Source organism: Emydura macquarii, unplaced genomic scaffold (assembly GCF_026122565.2).
Source record: "Emydura macquarii macquarii isolate MOO-44397 ecotype Brisbane River unplaced genomic scaffold, CSIRO-AGI_Emac_v2 contig_2988, whole genome shotgun sequence".
Classification (NCBI taxonomy): domain Eukaryota; kingdom Metazoa; phylum Chordata; order Testudines; family Chelidae; genus Emydura; species Emydura macquarii.
Window position 1 is genome coordinate 5,739,493 of NW_027133125.1, and position 18,518 is coordinate 5,758,010.

Genomic DNA, 18,518 nt, shown 5'->3' on the forward strand with positions numbered 1-18,518 from the left:
CCCACCCCTTGCTGTGCCTCCCCCCATCCTGGCCTCTGCACTGGGGTATCAGCAGCCCCCCCCCTCCCCCCACTGCAGCAGGCCCTACCCCTGCGGACGGGGGCAGACCAGTGTCAGGGGACGTGGCTCACCCACCCGTCCTGCTGTCGCAGCAGCCCTGGGGGCGCCGAATCCCAGCATGCAGTGCTCTGCCGGGCCGGCCTAGGGGCACGCTGCCGGCTGCACCGCTGCCCTCCATGCGTGGGGGGCGGGTGGCTGGCACGGAGATGCCCGTAGGCCTCACAGGGACCAACACTCCCGGGGGGTTTTGGGGCCAGGACGCGGCTCAGTCTCACACCACGCCCGGGAGCCGCCCACGGCAGGAACGTGCCGACAGCTCTGAGAGGAGCCAAGACAGCGCAGCGGGCGGGAGGGGTGTGGCTCGCCCGTCGACGGCGCGGGGGCAGCTGGGTGCCGCTGGCGCTGCCCGACGTCCCCTGGGTCCGGCCTGCGCTCACGGCCCCTTCCCGGGGGCAGCCGGCAGCTTCTCGGTGCTGCGGTCCTTGCTCTCCGCGTCCGAGTCCGAGGCCTCCCCGGCCGCCTGCTGCTGCCACATCCCGGCGTAGATGCCGCCCTTCTGCAGCAGCTCCTCGTGCCTGCCGGAGAGCCGGGGCTCAGGGGGCTGCAGCTCTGGCCTGCCCAGCCCCTGCCCCACCCCCACCCAGCCCACCCTGCCCTAGGAGAGGGGCCAGCTACCCCCTGCGCTGCCCCTTCCCCCTGCAGGGCTCGGCCCAGCCCCACACTCATTGCAGAGCTGCATCGGGCCCTCTGCGGAAGCTCCCCAACCCCCCAGGCCAGGCGCTGCCAGCCACAGCCAGCCCGGCGCCAGCTGCGGGTGTGTGGACGGTACCTGCCACGCTCCATGACGCGCCCGTCCTTGAGAACCAGGATCTGGTCGGCGTTAACGACCGTGGAGAGCCTGTGGAGGGAACACAGCACATTACTGAGGCATGAGCAGACCCCCCACATGTGCCCCACGGTGCCCGGGCTCCAGGGGCTGCCGCGCCCCGTCCCGCTCAGCACAGCCCCGGGGAGCGGCCGGCAGCAATCGCTGCACCCCAGGGGGCAGCCAGTCAAGGGGGGCAGCCCCGAGGGAGCGAGCGGAAAGCTGGCCGTGTGCTCCACCGCAAACGAGCAACTCCCCTCACCGGGCAACAGGGGGTTTGGGGGCCTTCCTGCTCCGCCATCCCTCTGCCTGACCCCTAAGCTGTGCGTAGCCCCTGGCCCTGCAGCCACCCACCCTGCGCCCGCTGCAGGACCAGGGCCGGAGCTGGCGCTTTCCTTTTAAAACCGGGACCATGCGCCTGAGTCTGCCGAGAGCCTGAAACGGGGCTGGGGGTGCAAGCGCCCAGTGTCCACCCTGCTCCAGGCAGGCCAGTAAGAACCGCAAGCCCCCCCAGCAGCAGAGCCTCCCCCGAGCTCACTCGGTGCTGTTTTCCCAGCATGGCGGGTCCTGCTGAGCCCGTGCCAGGCCCAAGTCTAGGGGGTATCGAGACCCCGTGTGGCAGGGTGCAGGGTCAGCAGGGGGTGCCCCCCTCCCAGTGACTGCTGGCCTGTGGGGCGCTAGGGGCCCCGTGCAGCAGGGAGCAGAACAGCCCCTCCCGCCCCCCGGGAATTCGCCCTCCCGCCAACAGTCCGTGGCCTGCAGGCCCCTGCCCCGGGCCAAGTCCTGCCCCATCCCCACCTGTGGGCGACGACAATGGTGGTGCGGTTGGCGCAGACCATGGCCAGCGAACCCTGGATGTTCCTCTCCGTCTCGGTGTCCAGCGCCGACGTCGCCTGCGGGCCAGGGAGCCATTGCCCGTGGGAGGGGCTGCTGTGCCCCCCTGAACCCCCACCTGCCCCCTGCACCAACCCTGTGCCCCGCTGCACCCCCCCCACCGCCCCGGCCCATACCCTACCCAGTCATGGTGCCCCGCGGCTGGGAGAAGCCGTGACCAGTCTCAGCCCCCAGTCTGGGCCCCACGAGCTGTCAGCTCCTCTGGGGAGAGGCTGGAGTCAGGGGGGCGCCGGGGGGGGCAGTGTTCGGTGATGGCCGGAAGGGGGAACCCTGGGGGCGGGGAAGGGGGCCGCTGTTTGGGGGCAGGGCCCCAGGCTCCGCTTTACCTCGTCCAGCAGGATGATCTGGGGGTCCTTGAGGATGGTGCGTGCGATGGCCACTCGCTGCTTCTCGCCCCCGCTCAGCTTGAGGCCCCGTTCCCCCACCTGGGTCTCGTAACCTGCGGGGCACAGAGCCGGGCGCGTTGGACCCGGCTCCCCACTGCCAACGCCCCCCCCCCCGCCCCTCCCGCCCCCCATCCGGCCTCCCACCCCGATCCTGAGCCAGGCCAGCCCCCCCCCGCTCCCCCCGTGCTGCTGTAGCCAGGCCCGGCGGGGGCTCACCCTCGGGGAAGGACAGGATCCGTTCGTGGATGTCGGCGGCCCGGGCGGCCTGGCGCACCTCCTCGTCGGAGGCGGTGGAGCGCCCGTAGCGGACGTTGTTGCAGATGGAGTCGTTGAAGAGCACCGTGTCCTGGGGCACCACGCCGATGCGGGCCCGCAGCGAGGCCAGCGTCACCTGCCGGGAGCCCGGCAGCCCCGTCAGAGCCGGGAGGGGAGAGCAGCCTGGGAAAGCAGCCGCCCCAGCCCAGGCAGCCTTAGCCCCCCCCGTGCACGGACCGCTGAATCCAGCGTCACTGTGTGACCCCAACTTCATGTGAAAGCGCGATGCCCTGCCTGCCCCCGGCACCCCCGTACCCTTCCCCATCACCCGGTGCCCTTCACACCCCCAGATAGCCCCGTACCCTGCCCCGGGCACCCCCCGTGCCCCTCCCCCAGCCCTGCCCGCTCACCTTGGAGATGTCCTGCCCATCGATGCGGATGCAGCCGCCCCACACGTCGTAGAAGCGGAAGAGCAGGCGGAGGATGGTGCTTTTCCCTGAGCCGGAGGGGCCCACCTGGGGAAAGGAGCACAAGAGTCAGCTGGCGAAGGGCCGCTCGGCCCGGTGCGGGAGCAGTGGGGGGGCCCAGATGGCACCATACGGACCAGCACAAGCTCCCAAATAAAGTGAATGAGACCCCACATTCATGGGCATGGGCAGCTCTGCACAGACTGGCCCTGAAGCCGCCCTGCAGACTAAGATGGGCGGGCACAGGGGCCAGCGATGGGGCAGGCTCCATACAGTTCCATATGGACCAGTCCCCAATATCATTCTGCAGACTGGCCCGCGGCCTGGGCAGGCTCTACGCAGACAGGTTCCTACCACCATCAGCCAAGCCCGCCCGCACTAACGGACCCCGGAGCACGGGCCCCGTTCTCACCAGGGCCAGGGTCTGTCCGGGCATCACTGAGAAGGAGACGTCCTGCAGGATTTCCCTCCTGGGGGGGAGAGAGGGGTTCAGCTGCATCCCGTTCCACCCCCTCCACGGAGCCCTTGGCGCCACGACCCACACGCAGAGGCCGGCGGGCCTGCCGCGACCCAGGATGTGTGGGGGAGGGTGCCCCCGTGTGCTGGCATCCACCCCACATGTGCCGTGCCCCACCCCAGACCGGCCTGGCCACTCGCCGCATCCCCACCCCACGTACTGCAGACCTGGGTCCTGCCCCTGGCCCCATCCCATGTACCCACACGCACCTGCCTGCCCCACCCCCGCCCCGTTCTCCCCCTCCCTGTACCTGCCCCACCCCCCACTGAGCCCCGTGCTCCCCCTCCCTGCCCCAGGCCTGGCCCCACTGCCCCATACCCGTCCACGTAGCTGAAATGCACGTTCTCAAACTCAATGCGCCCCGAGCGGAAGAGCAGGTCCCGGGCGTTCACCTCGTCCTTCACCTGCCGGACAGCGACACATGGCCTCAGGGCCCTGCCGCCCCATGGCTCGCCAGGGCCAGCCCCTGCACAGCTGCTCCCAGGACGCCGTGGGGGAGGGGGAGCCAGCTGGGCCCCACCCTTAGCTCCATTCCCTGCCCCACCCTAACCAGGACCCCGGCAAAGCAAAGGGAGCAGTGCAGGGGAAACTGAGCCCCGGGCAGAGATGCCTGAATGTGTCTGGGGGGGGGTTGAGGGCAGGGGGTGGAGTGAGTCACCCCCATCTCCTGTGGAGGGCAGCAGCTGATCTGCTGGGGAGGGGGCACCCACCTCTGGGGTGGGAGCTGGGGCAGGCTGTGCAGCCCCTGCTGGGGCAGAGCTGAGGGGCGGGTCAGGGGGCGGGGCCTCTGCTTGGGTGGGGCCAAGGGGCGGGGCCTCTTCTTGGATGGGGCCGCGGGGCGGGGCACCCACCTCTTGCTCCTCGTTGAAGAGCTCGAACATGTTCTCCATGTCGATGAAGGAGCTCTGGATCATCCTGCGGGCGGAGGGCAGGTGAAGTTGGGACAGGGGGCCACAGCCCCACGCACGGCCCAGACAGCCCCCGCCCCACTGAGGGGGGAGGGGCATGACGACCTTGGTCACATCCCGAGGGGGGTGCCGGCACCCAGAGGGTGGCTGGTTTGGTGCAGGAGGCGGGGCTACCTGGCTAGATCAACCAATGACCTGGTCTGCCTCACAAGGGGAGGGGCTACTAGGCATGATGGACCAATGGCTTGATCCGGGGTGAATCAGGGGGCGGGGCTAGGGCCTGGCGAGGGGGCAGGGCTACCTGTAGTAGGTGCCGAACCAGTTGAGCGGCGTGTAGAGCTGGATGATGTAGGTGCCGAAGAGGACGAAGTCGCCCACCTGGAGGAGATGGGGGGAGACGCCGTCAGCGCCGGAGCCGGGCCCCACCCCTGCACCCTGGGGCTGGCAGGGAAGGGGGGCCCCGGCTGGGGTGCAGCGGTGGAGGCTGGGGCCCGGCCCGGCCCCGGCTCACCTGGAACCTCCCCTGGGTCACAAAGTAGGCGCAGAGCAGGGACCCCGCCAGCAGCCCCAGGCCGATGATCAGGTTCTGGGTCTGGTTCAGCAAGGCCAGCGAGGCGTTGACCTTCCACTCCGACACCTGCAGAGGGGTGGGGGGGAGAGTCAGGGACCCCTCCCAAGAGGCGCAGGGACCCCCTGCCCTCCAGCAATAGGTTTGCCCCACCCTCAACACACTGCAACCCCCCAGACCTGCCCCACACCCCTGATCTGAGTTAGCCCCCCCGTGCAATGTATTTGCGGGAACCCCCCTGGATGCAGGTGGCTGGGGGTCCCCACGGGGCTGCCAACTGCACCGCGAGCGGCCCCCCCTCCGAGCCCGTTCCCCCACCGGTGCAGGGCAGGGGCAGCGAGCTCCCCAGGTACCTGGTACTTGATGATGGCGTCATTGAACCGATTCACTTCGTAGCTCTCCGCGTTGTAATATTTCACCTGAAAGACACGGAGCCGGGCTCAGTCCCAGCCCCGGGGCCCAGAACCCACCTTCACTGGGTCCCACCTCCCCCACCCCAGCCTGGGGCTCAGCCCCCCGCCCGCGGGCCGGTACCGTCTCGAAGTTGAGCAGCGAGTCGACGGCCCGGGCCTTGGCCTCGTTGTCACGGGTGTTCATGTCCCGCCGGTACCTGGTTCTCCACTCGGTGATGGTGATGGTCAGGGCTGCGGGGAGAAGGGGCCAAAGGTCACCCCCAGATCGGTGCGCCGGGGTCACCGTGCGCGGCTGGGGGCGGGATCCCGGCACAAGCCCCCCGTGCAGCGCTCCCCCCCCCACCCGGCCGGCCCGGCACGCACTCAGGTAGAGGCTCATGCAGACGAAGATGATGAGGCCGAACCAGGGGTTGAAGGCCGAGCTGAAGTAGACGATGCCGATGACGATGTCGGCCACGGTGGGGAAGATGCTGAAGACGATGTAGCTGCGGGGGCAGGGCGGGGTCATGTCAGCCCCGGGCGAGCCTGATCCACCCCCCCCGATCCACCCCATAGCCCTGCCCGTCTCTTGCCTTCCCCCCCACTCTGATCCACCCCCCCATCACCCCCACCTCTCCCTCTGCCCCATAGCCCTGCCCCACCTTAACCCCCTTGCACCATCCCATTCTCACCCCCGCCCGGGTGAGCCCCACTCCCCTCCCCTCCCCTCCCCCGAGGCTCAGCAGGGCGCTCGCTGGTGCCCCTCCCAGGCGGGGCAGGGGTACAGGAGATGCCCGGCTGGCCGGCTCCCCCCCCAGGGAGCTCACCCGCCCCCCGCGGTACCTGAGCAGGCTGTTGACGCTGCTGGTCCCCCTGTCCACGCTGCGCAGCACCTCGCCTGTCTTGCGGCCCAGATGCCAGCGCAGGGACAGGCCGTGCAGGTGGGCGAAGAGCTGGATCTGCACCCGGCGGGTGGTGAACTGCTGCACCCGGATCCACAGGAAGGTGCGGGAGTTGCTGAGGAACCCGGTGGAGCCTGTGGGCGGGGCGGGGGCAGAGACCGATGGACGGACGGGGACACGAGACACCCCCCCACAGCCCAGCCCTGGTACACCCAGGGCCCACGGGGCAGAGGGGCCTGGCCAAGGCAGCAAGGCCAGTCAGCCTGGGGGACGAGGCACCAGAACCACCCCCTTGCCTAGGTCTGCTGGCCCCCCACGCCTCCAGCCAAGGGGCCCCTGGAAATGCCTGGAGTCCTGCCCCCCAGTGCCAGACCCTGGCACCCAGCCAGCCCGGGGAGCTGGGACCATCCCAGGGCGCTGGCTGGCTAGTCTGCTCCCTCTGCCCGCCTGTGCTCCAGATAATGCCCCCAGCCCCTCTCGCGCCCCCCCAGCTCTCTGCCCAGCTCTGGGACGGCAGAGATGCCACAGCAGCCCCAGCACCGCGCTGTCTGCACAGCAGCCTCCCGTCCGGGCAGGACAGTGCCCGGCAGCCCCGGAGAGGGCCACGCGCCTGGAACGACGCCCCTACCAGAGCCCCCCACTCAGCTCCCCGGTGAGTCCTACCAGCGCCTCCGCCCTGCAGGAACTTGAGCAACACGTAGATGCAGATGGTCCAGGCCAGCGTGTGCCAGGCGGCACCTTCTGTCAGCTCGTTCACTGGGGAGACAGGAGACCCCCATCAGCGCGCCGGAGGGGGCGGGGGCTGGCAGCACCACCCTGCGCCTACGGGAGGGAGCCGGGGCCTATGTGGCGCATCCCCCCCTTGCAGGGGGCCCCCCCCCCATCTCCTCTCGGCACTGCCCAGCCTGACGCGCTCCCGCTACGGGGGGCAGGGGTCTCAGACCCATTTGCCCCCTACCTGGGTGAGGTTAGAGATAAGGCAGCCTCTGCCCCCCCAGCACCGGCCCCTTATCCCCACGGAGCCCAAGGCAGAGGCTCAGGCGGCCGCACCAAGCGCTGAGATGCAGCCTCTTCTGGGGAGGGGCATGGCGCCCCGCCGGGGGCTGGGCTGGGAGGTGGCGGCGAATCCTGGGCCCAGCGACTCCATGGCAGGAGGGCAGGCCGAGCGAGGTCACGCATGAGGGGACCTGCTGGGACACTGGGGAGGGGGCCCCAGGCCGGGCAGCGAACACAAGGGGCTAGTGGGGAGCCCTCAAGAGACAGCACCCCCAGTGCCATGCAGGGGTACGGTGCCAGAGAACACCCCCCAACCACCACCACCCCACAGCCCGGGGAGCTCCGCTCAACTAGCTCTGTGTGCCGGGGGGCAGGCGGGGTCTGGCCTGAGCAGGCTCGTTAACCTCGGGGCAAAGCCAGCGCGACTGGAGCAGGGGGGGGCACCCCCTGGGGCAGCCGTGTCTGGTGCAGGGGGCCAGCCAGGCACAGTGCCTGCAACAATGAGGCGTTCGGGGTGAAGGGCCCAGGATGGGAGAGCCGCCCTCTCCCCCCAACCGGGCAAGGGCGCCGACTCCAGGAGCCCCCGGTGCTCTGGGGCGCGACGGGGGCAGCAGCGTCCCTCTGCCCCACAAGCCCCGAGGTCCCGAGCTGGCCGGGCATGCAGCAGTGCCAGGCCGGGGCCACAAGCACCTGCAAGCAGGGCAGGGACCGAGCAGCGTCTCTCGATGCCGATACCCGGGGGCAGCCGCAGCAGAGCCTGGCGCTGGCCCTCGGCTGAGGGCAGCCACCCCCCTCTCTGCGGGCTCGTCCCAGCCCCCGCACACCCCATCCCTTAGAATCATAGAATCATAGAGTTGGAAGGGACCTCAGGAGGTATCTAGTCCAACCCCCTGCTCAGAGCAGGACTAACCTCAGCTATATCATCCCAACCAGGGCTTTGTCAAGCCGCAGCTTAAAAACCTCTAAGGATGGAGACTCCACCACCTTCCTAGGTAACCCATTCCAATGCTTCACCACCCTCCTAGTAAAAAACTTTTTCCTAATGTCCAACCTAGACCTCCCGCCCTGCAACTTGAGACCGTTGCTCCTTGTTCTGTCATCTGCCACCACCGAGAACAGCCTAGCCCCATCCTCCCTGGAATCCCCTTTCAGGTAGTTAAAGGCTGCTATCAAATCCCCCCTCACTCTTCTCTTTTGCAGACTAAACAAGCCCAGTTCCCTCAGCCTCTCCTCATAAGTCTTGTGCTCCAGCCCCCTCATCATTTTTGTTGCCCTCCGCTGGACTCTCTCCAACTTGTCCACATCCTTTTTGTAGTGGGGGACTCAAAACTGGACACAATACTCCAAATGTGGCCTCACCAGTGCCGAATAGAGGGGAATAATCACTTCCCGTGACCTGCTGGCAATGCCCCTACTAATGCAGCCCAATATGCTATTAGCTTCTTGACAACCAGGGCACACTGATGACTCACATCCAGCTTCTTATCCACTGTTACCCCCAGGTCCTTTTCTGTCCCCTGCCCCGACATGTGCAACAACTCTCCTCCGCCCGGGGCCTCCGGGGACTGTGCATGGGCCGTGGGGACCAGCGCGTACTGGGGCGAGGGGTCCCCTGGGCCTGGCCGCCAGGCATCAGCCAGACCCCACCACCTGCTCCCCAGCAGTCCCTGGGATCCTGCCCCGGGGCAGCCGGGCCCGTCCATGCAGCTGTGCGTGTCTGCCCGAGGGGTCACAGGGCAGCTGCAGGGACTGCACGTGCCAGGGCAGTGCCACCCCGGCTCGGGCCGGGCCAACGCCTCCCCCCCGCCCCGGCGGGCCTCACCGATGTTCTTGTAGTAGATGGGCACGAAGACGTTGACGGCGCGCTCCAGCCCCATCAGCACCATGCAGAACAGCACCAGGCCCTGCAGCGGGCGGCTGCCCCCCGGCCACACGTACTGCACCAGCAGCCGCAGCTTCCTGCCCAAATCCCGCCAGGTGGAGCCGCTCCTGCTGGCGCCTGACAGGAGGGGCTGAGGCGGAGAAGGGGGGTGAGGAGGAGCAGGTCTGGCCCAGGGGATCCGTCCCTTCCCCCAAGCGCCAGGAGTCACTGAGGTCCTGCGGTGATTTGGGCAAAAGCTCCCGGCCCTGGAGTGCGGCTCCTGCGGGGCTTGGGGTGACAGATGCTCCTAGGCCTTGGAGTGCCTGGGCAGGGAGCCCAAGTCCAGCCGCCCCCATGCGCACCAGAGTGACCCCCAGCTGATGGTGGCTTGGGGGAGCTGGTGCCTGGGGCTGACAGGTGCCCCCCGCCCCCATGGGGCTGGCAGCGGAGCTCCGGCAGGTGCCTGGGGCTGACTCGTAACTCAGGGGGCAGGTGCCCCCCCGGCCCTCCCCAAAGGCTGACGTTCCAAGCCCCGGTGCACCCACGGTCCGGTGAAATGCCTGCGGAGGTCGGGCCCCGGCCCACGCCCGAGATCCTCTCCCCTTCTCGGACCCAGGTGAGTCACGGGACCCGCCGAAGCCCTCCCCGCAGGATCCACGCCTGCTCCCAGCCCCCCCCCCCCCACCTGCCGGTTCTCCACGTCGCGCTCGTCTTCGTTCACCAGCAGCATGTAGGGCTTGTGCGGCAGCCCGGGGGCCTTCATCCCCAGCACGAAGAGGGCGAAGGTGCTGACGTAACGCGTCACCCACAGGCTGAACTGCACCTGCCAGGGGAGCCCGGGATCAGCCGCCTGCCCCCCACGAGCCCCACACCCGCCGCGCTGAGCAGAAAGGGCTGGGGACTCGGAGACACTCGGGGCCCCTGGCCGGAGGCTGAGCTCCAGGATGTCCGCGGGGAGAGCGACTCTGTGGCTGGGGGGCTCCCCAGGCCTGGGAACCGGCAGGCAGCTGGCGGGGGGAGCCAGCGTCCCACCCGGGGGAGATCTGGGCTGGGCTGAAGGGAGGGGGCAGCCGTCTGGCTGGGGGGGAGGGGCGCTGTAGCTAAAGCCCCCCCTTGCCCAGGGAGCTCCCCCCATCTGCACAGCAAGACCAAAGGGGGGCTGGGACAGACACCCCGACCCACAGCCAGGGGGCAGGGCCCAGGTGGGCCTGGGTGTGTGTGCAGCACCGTGGCCCCCGCCAGCCTGTGTCTCTGGGCCCAGGAGCAGGACCAGGAAGGGAGGGGCCCCCATGTCCTGCCCCAGGGGACCCACAGCACAGACACCCTCCCCCCCACCCTCCCCCAGCCGCCGGGCAGAGGCCTCTGCCAGTGACTCAGCAAAACACCACAGCCAGACGGTGCCCCCCCCACGTGTCCTGCCCCCCCCTCCCCTGCCCGCAGGCTCCACCCCAAACAGGGTGACTCGGCAGGAATCCCAGGGCCAGGCGGGGGGCGGAATAAGGGGGGAAGGAATCAGGGGCTGCCTGTCACCTTACCCCCTCCCCAGTGATACGACCCCCCCCACCTGTTCTCGGGACATTTTCTCTCCAGCCCTTGGCTCCGGCTCCACCATCGTCCCAGGCTGCCCCCCGGCCCCCACCAGCTCCCGCCTCCCCTCTCCCAAGGGTGCCCGTCTCCGCAGGGCGAAGGCCCTGGACGGGGGAGGCCGTGGTGGGGTGGAATCATGAACCGACCAGCCGGGAGAGCAGGAAACGCTCCCAGCCGGGCTCCCCCCCACTCCAGCGTTCGGATCCAAGCCGGGCACGGCCCGGGGACCGCGCTGGCGTCCGGCTGGAACTAAAGGGTTCATGGGCCATGCCCCCCGCTGCCCTCCGGGAGCTAGAGCCGGTGCAGCCGCTGCCCCGAGCTGCCCTCCCACAGCCGGACGCTGGTGAAGAGCCGACATGGGGCCACGGCGAGGGCACGTCCGGGACCAGCCCCGGCTCTCACGGGGCATCCTTCAGGGGCTCAGCACCTGCCCCGGCCAGACGTGCTGGCTGGTCCCCTGGCATCCGGGGCTGCTCCAGCTGGCAGGAACCAGCTACGTCCACAGGGCCCAATGGGGCTCCGGGGGGGCAATCCTGGGCTGCCCAGGGCGCGGTGGTCCAAACCCACTCTGGGGGCTGGGAGAGCTTCCTGTCTCCAGCCGAAGAGGGCCGGGGGCAGCCCAGCAATAGCCCCTCACCCCCCTGCTCCATGCCCCCCAAGCCGCCCGCTCCCCGGCCCCCGACCTACCTTCTGGCTGGCGTCTGCCAGGGCCCACCACCACAAGGGGCTGCGCCAGGACACCAGGGCCAGGTTCTCGGCGGCGAAGGCCAGCGCCCAGAAGAGCAGCAGGACGGTGCCGTGGCCCCGGACCCGGTCCTGCACCAGCACCCGGGTGTGCTCCAGCTGCAGCAGGCCCAGGGCGCAGGCCCAGCCGGCGGCAGAGAGGCAGCCGTACAGCACCGCGGAGCCGTAGAGCGGGCCCGGGCTCAGCGCCTGCCACAGGAGGGCACCGAGGGGCTGCAGCACCAGCAGCAGGGAGAGCAGCACCTGCCCGCGGTAGAGGCGCGAGCGGGGGATGTACTTGGGCTCCATGGCGCGGCCGAAGCGGGCGTAGCAGGCGGACTGCAGGGCGCCCAGCAGGAGGCAGAGGCTCAGCTGCACCGTGGGCACCAGCGTGAGGTAGAAGCAGGGAGCCAGGCCCTGCTGCGTCCAGGCCTGGCCGATGGAGCCGTTCCCCTCGCAGTAGCTCCCCAGCACCGCCATCCTGCCCGGCCAGCGGCTGCGGAGACACAACGGCACAGACACAGCAGCTCGGGGGGGGGGCTGCCCTGCGCCAGCATGCACACACCCTCATGCACACTCACACACATGCACACGCAGATATTCTGTCCTGCGCCGGTTCTCGGCCACGCTCCTCACCCCAGCATCTCAGCCCCGGGAGAGAGGCTCCGCCACGTGCGGGGTGCAGCGCACGCCAGATGAGCCACCCCACACTGTAACCACTCAGCCAGCTTGTCTGACGGGTGTGCAAATGCACACACAGACGTGCAGATACAGGGCCCAGGCATGCACAGACCCTGGCAGGGTCAGATGCCCCAGCCGGTGCCCGGGCAAGTGCGTGCTGGAATACAGCCCTTGGACTGCAGAGCGGGGGTGACTGGGCCTTGCTGAAAGCGGATTCCCAGCAGCCAGCAGCACGGCCCGGTCTGTGCCTGGGAATCGGAGGGGCATATCACCTCCAACCACTGCCTCGCTCGCACGCGTGGGGGGGGGGGAGGGGGCTATAAACCAAAACGACCCCCCCGGGGATGGCCGTGCTGTGCGTTTCCAGGTGTGGAGGCTGGGCCTCGACCTGCTCGGATGCCCAGGCTGGGGGCGAGCGGCCATTCATCAGCCCCAGCCGGGCAGCGCGGCCACGCGAGCCCTGCTGGGGGGCGGGGGGCAGGTCCGCCCTGCACGGACACTAGGCCTGTGTTACGCCCCTGCAGCCCTGCTGCCGCCGGGTACCGACCCCCCCCCCGTTCTCTGCCCCGCTCCCCAAAGCGCCGGCTCCTGGGAGGCCTTGGAACCAATTGAAAACAGGCCGGCAGCTGGTGCAGGATGCAGCCCAGGGCTGGGGGGCGGCACCGAGGGGGCCAGGCCCCACCTGTCCCAGCACAGCCGGGTGCGCAGACAGACCCGCGAGGGTGGGCGCGCAGGTCCCGGTGTGCGGTGACACCCGGGGCTGGCCATGCCGCCAGCCGGGCACGGGCCCTGCACGCGGGGGGCAGAGCAAGACAAGCAGCTGTTACACCGCGGGGCCAAATCCACCGCCCCGCGCTCCTGCACCAGGTCATGCACGGGCACGCAGGTCTGAGGGGCGCGAGGGGAGGCGCGGCGCGGCGCGGGCAGCCCGGGATGGGCTCCAGGGCCCCGGGCCAGCCCCGGGTGCGATGCACACCCCGCAGGGCACGGCCCGGGTGCGATGCACACCCCCGGGGGAGCCCTGGCGGCAGCAGCGGGGGGCTGCGGGGGGGTCAGACACCCGATCTCCGGGCACGAGCTTCTGGGGCCGCCACAGTTCCCAGCCCCCAGCTGCAGAGGGGCGGGGGCGGGCGGGGGGTCATCGCTGGGCGGCCAGGCCAGGCCAGGGTCTCCAGCTCGGCCCCCCCCGGCCCCCCGGCACCGGGCAGCGTCCGTGGGCCAAACCGAGCAGCTGCCTCCGGACCCACGGGGGGGGGGGGCCGCCACCCCCAGCCCCACACGCCACCCCACGTGCAGGGATCCGCCCCGCACGGGGGGGCAGCGGCGCGCTCTGCCCGGGCCCTGCTCACCGGCGCCGGCTCCGGCTCCGGCTCCCAGCTGCGCACACGGAGCCGCGGCGCCGCCGGCTCCCGCCGGGTCCTAGAGCCGGGCAGATACCGACCCTGCCGCCCGCCCCCCCGCCGCGAACCTCCCGCGCCCTCTGCCCAGACACCCGGCACCCGACCCCCCAGTGCCCCGCCCCCGGGACCTGACCCCGCCCCCCGCTCCAGCTCCCCTCACGTGCCCCGCCCCCTGGACCTGACCCCGCCCCCTGCCCCAGGACCAGATCCCTCCACGTGCCCCGCCCCCGGGACCTGGCCCCGCCCCCCGCACGTGCCCCGCCCCATGATGTCCCTGGGACCCCGGGACCGAATTCCTATCTCAGGTCGCAGAGAGCATCTCCTGCTCCAACACTGCATCCCAGGGACCCCCAGGGACTCTGCCCTACAGACCCCCCCCAGGGACCCAGACCCTGCCCCACCCTGACACCCAGCACTGGGCCGATGGACCAAGCTCTGGCCTGATGCTAGGGGATCACAGCCCTCCCGCCCCGCCCAGGACTGGCGGCAGGTCGCCCAGGGCCGGGCATGGGGCAGCAGGTGTCCGGGCTGGGCGGGGGGTGCCTGGCAGCCCAGGCAGGGACTGGACGGGCCGGGTGAGCACCTGCTGCTCCGGGGCTGGGCTGGGATGGAGAGAGAGGGGCTTCTGAGAACCCGGGAGCCAGAGAGAACCCGGGAGCCAGTCCCGCCAGTGTGTCCGTCGCACCCTCCGGCCCCTCTGGGAAAGGCCCTGTGCAGCCCTGGCCTGCTGGCACCCGGGGCGGGAGGGACCGATGCTGCATGGGGGCGGCCTGGCGGGCCCGGCTGCTCTCTCCTGTGCAAGGCCCAGGGCCGCAGGGGTTTGTGTGGCTGGAATCAGCCACGTTGGGGCAGAGCACGGAACCATCCAGCCCAGTGTCCTGGCTGCCCACAGGCGCTGCAGAGCGACAGGGGGCCCTGTGGGGACCATCGTGGGCTCTCAGGGGAACGTGCGCACCATCGTGTTTGGAGAAGTGGGGGCATCCCCTCGCCGTGGCCTGGCTGAGCCCTGGGTCCCTTGCTAGGTGACTGCAGGACGGCCCAGCCCGGCCAAAATTCCTCCTCTGCAGCCGTTCTGAACTCTCCGTGCGGGACGGACAGCCCGGACCCAGAGACACCCCATGCAGGGACTGTGGTCTAGGGAGGTCTGGGCTGGAACTGCAAGCTAGCGTGTTAAGACCGGGGTCTGTCTTGGGCCTATTTTCAGGCTAGGGGGCTCGGTGGTGAAGCCGGCAAGCTGGGAGCTTCTGAGCCAGGAGCCAGAGAGAACACGGGAGCCAGTCCCGCCAGTGCGTCCGTCACACCCTCTGGGAGCTGTCAGGCTGGAAAGAGGCAGCCAAGAACGCGGTGCTGGGGAGTCGGGCCTCTGTGCCTCCCGGAGCAGCCTGCTTTGTCTCTTGCCAGGTTTGGTTATTGTGTCTCGTTGGTCTGGGGTCTAAGACTCGACGTCAGGTTATGTTGCAGCTTTCCAGCAAGGGTAGTTACGTGTGTGCCGTGTGTGCGAGAGAGACGGAGTGGGAATGTTCTGTATTTTGTACGAATGCTGTCAGTGCCTCAGTTTCCCCCATATGCTGCTAGGAGGTGGGAAAGTTACTCTCTGCAGAGGCAGGCGTGACTGGCGTCCGGCGGTCTCAGGTTTGTGGCCCAGGCCCATGGAAAGTCCATGAAGACAAGGGCAAATCCAGGCACCGGGACATTTGGTAACTAGCAACTAATGATCATGGCTGGCCATTTGCCCCCCCCCCAGGAAGCTGAGGCGGGGCCAGGCAGGAGTGGTCCGGAAACCTGAACAAAGGATGGGGAGACAGAGCAGGAGCCACGGAGGGGCGAGGGGGGCACACAATGGCATTACATAACCGAGCGGCCCAGCCTGTAACTTGCTGTTCTCTGGGCTAACCCAGGCCTGCCTGTGCCGGGCCCAGCGACTAACCCCCCGCCCGGCTGCGTGTTCCTGCAGACGCTGGTGCAGGGCGCGCTGCTCCCTGGGACGGGACACGTCTCCTTCAGGGTCTGTGTCCATGGGACGTGCTGACCGGAGCCCACGGGGGGCAGCGGGGAGGCCGCAGGCCCAGGGGTCCGGTCTAAGAGGCGGTGAAGCCGCATGGCTTCCCCAGGAGGGAGAGCGAGACTGTCCCCGAGCTGGGCCGTGGCCCAGATTCTGTGGGTCCGTGGCAACATGCTGTGGACACAACAGGGACGGGGCTCCGGGTGCAAAGCCGGAGCCAGGACGGCAGGCGCCGACGGCCGGGGAACTTGTGCACGTTAATGCGTGACGGAGATCTCCAGTGCAGATTCCAGCTGTGCTCGGGGAGGGGCTCCAGTGATGCCAGGCCCCAGCTCGTCAGGCGCCTGCTCCCTTCCGTAGGGAGGTGGCCAAGGCATCTGCCCCCCCTTGCATGGTTGGGGTCTCCTGGGCCTCTCGCTAGGGGACCCTGGAGCTGGCCTCGCCGGGGCTGGGGGCAGGACGTTCTCCTGCAGGCCCCGCCTCAGACCCAGCCTCTTCTCGGAGCCTCTTTTGAGGCCTTTGGGCCCCGTGCGAGTCTGTCTGTTCAGGAGCTTTGGCCCAGCCGCCTCGCGTCATCCCTGCGGGGCCGGAGCTTCGGCTCTGGGGGCCCCGGTGCTGGGTGTCTGCTCTGCAGAGCGGGGCCTTCACCCTCACAGCTCCCCACCACACCAGGAGAGCTGCGTGGGGGGGAACGTGCAGCAACCCCTTGGCCCTGCCCAAGCGCTGTCAGCACCTCAGAACGACTAGTGAACCAAGGAACCCTCAACCCGCTGGGCTGAGCCAGGCTCTCCAGCCCACTGCACAGGTGGGGAAACTGAGGCACGGAGGGAGGATGGGGGCCAAGCTCACCCGGCAAGTCAGTAGGAGAGCCAGGAATAGAACCCTGGTCTCCCAAATTCTAGTGTCCGTCTGTCTGTCTGTCTGTCCCCCCGCTCTAACCATTATAGACTCCTCCCCTTCCAGCACTGGAACAGAACCCAGGGATCCTGGCTTCAAGTCCACGGCTGTAAATGTAAGCCCCTCCCTCCCCCCGCCCCCCCCCCAAGAGCTGTGTAGAGAAGCAGTGACGTGGGTGTGTGCATGAAGGAGGGGGCAGGGGGCTGATCCTCTGCGTTCCCCGTTCACACCAGCCCACCCGCTCACACCCACAACCAAAGTGTCCCACCTGCGCTGGCATGGGGCAGGTTAGCGCACAGGCCATGGCGCCGGTTATAAACCGGTTCTCACCCCAGGGCAGCTGTGTCAGTGCCCGGCTAGCCAGCCCTGCACTTCTCCCAGCCCCGCTGCCTCAGCTCCAGCTCCAGCCCCAGCAGGAGGCAGCAGCTCCGGGCAGACAGGGCTGCCAGCGTCATTCGAAGGGGGCAGGGTGTGGAGCGTGTGGGAATTCCCGGGGACCACCTCAGCAGCGCCTCGGCTGCAGCGCGACAACCCCGAGGCTGCGTGCTCACAGCCTGGGGCAGAGGCCGGGACATCACCCCAAGCCTGGTCGCCACGCTTTTTAAGGGACTCCCAGGAATCCAGCTTCCAGGCCCCTGCTCTACCCACTAGACACCATTCCCCTCCCGAGCTGCCTGGCCCACAAATCTCATGCGTGGGTCATTTGCCCCCCGTTCCGGGCTGTGGGCAGAAGGGGCATAGCCAGGGACGGCGGTGGCATGGGCACGGACGAGCACAGCCAGCTGTCTGCGTGCTGGGGAGTGGAGGGGCTGGTCAAGGACTCCAGAATCGGAGGAAGGCCAAAGCCAGGGAGGGCGGCGGGAGCAGGGAGAACACCCCAGGCCGGGCTGCCCCTTTGTGCCCCTGCCCAGGGCATCGCAGTCACTGGGGAAGGCAGATCAGGAGAGGGAAGCGGTCGGGGGGAAAGGGCTCTGGGTTAAAGCAGATCCCTGCTCCGACCAGCCTCCAGTGACCCAGCCCAGGCAGGTGTGGCTCCATCCCCACCCAGCCACGGATGCACCCTCCCTGCTGCAGGGCGAGCGAGTTGGAGAAAGGTCACCCAGGCCAGGCAGCACCCAGCCGGCTGCCGGGCTCTCTGCCAGGGTATGTTGAGCTGCCCTGCCCCGCCCCAGCACAGCACAGCAGGCCGAGAGCAGCACCGGTTGTGTCTTGTTCAAGGACAAGGCCCTGCAGCTGCTAGGAGAGCTCTGTACGCCACGGGCCTACGGCCTGTCACCCACTCCCGGCAGCGAGGGAGCCCTGCTGATTCATGGTGCGGAAGCGCCTTGGGGAGCCAGCTCAGGGGCAAAGTCCAGGCAGGCTCCGCTCCCAGGAGAGCGTGGAAAACAGAGCCGCCCCCTTCTCCACCCACACCGTCCAGGGTGCCCCTCCTCCAGCCCGCACACCTCTGCAGTCACACCGGCTCCCCTCCGCCTGCCCCGAGGTCCATGGCTATGACAGCACGGCCCTGATTTTCAGGGCTGGTTTTCAGAGGCGCTGGGTACTGCAGGCCCTAAGGAATCCGGCCCTCACCTTCCAGGAGCCCACGGCAACAAACCCCTCCTGGCGGGACCCTGCCAGTGACGCTGACTAGAAACTGGCTGGGAACGCCGGTGCCACTGACTCCTGCTTTCACCGTTCAAGCCCTGTGGGAAAAGTGAGCCGGACCCACCGTGAGACCTGCCCAGCCGGGAGTGCCAGGCTCAGCCTGGCCGTGCAAGGCAGGGCGGGGTTAGGGCGTGTTTCGCTCTCCCTAGCCAGCGTGCAACAGCACCTGTTCACCTGGCACAGCGCAGCTGGCGCTGACCCGTCCATTGATCCTAAGCCTTCCCCTTACCGACAGCCGCCTGTGTGCACGTCCATCACGAGCATGTGCCCGCAGTCCCAGCCTGTCAGTGCGAGGCGGGACACAGGGCAGCAGGATTGGGGCCGGATGGGCAGCTGCGTATCTGCCATCTCCTCCCTTTCCAGCACTTGACCTTGTCACCTACCTAACGGGCTGGGGGAAGGGGTGTGTGTTAAACACGACACTGTCCATGCAGGCCGGAGAAGAGGCTGTTCCGCCTCTGCACTGCCTGGGTAATAAAAAGACCGAAAGGAGCAGGCAGCCGGGCCCCT

General features: G+C 69.0%; 1 protein-coding gene across 1 annotated transcript; it reads right to left on the bottom strand.

Moving 5' to 3' along the window:
* Positions 1-80: 80 nt before the first annotated feature.
* On the bottom strand, positions 81-13,512 carry ABCB6 (ATP binding cassette subfamily B member 6 (LAN blood group)). Its single transcript, XM_067570089.1, has 20 exons — positions 13,412-13,512; positions 11,346-11,877; positions 9,757-9,894; positions 9,033-9,222; positions 6,878-6,970; positions 6,156-6,348; positions 5,697-5,818; positions 5,455-5,564; positions 5,274-5,339; positions 4,864-4,989; positions 4,654-4,730; positions 4,296-4,359; positions 3,763-3,848; positions 3,340-3,397; positions 2,871-2,975; positions 2,422-2,596; positions 2,146-2,258; positions 1,724-1,818; positions 890-958; positions 81-635 (listed from the first exon to the last, which is right to left on the bottom strand). Exons 2-20 carry the CDS (start codon positions 11,859-11,861, stop codon positions 494-496), a joined length of 2,538 nt encoding a protein of 845 aa, XP_067426190.1. The 5' UTR covers positions 11,862-11,877; positions 13,412-13,512; the 3' UTR covers positions 81-493.
* Positions 13,513-18,518: the final 5,006 nt, after the last annotated feature.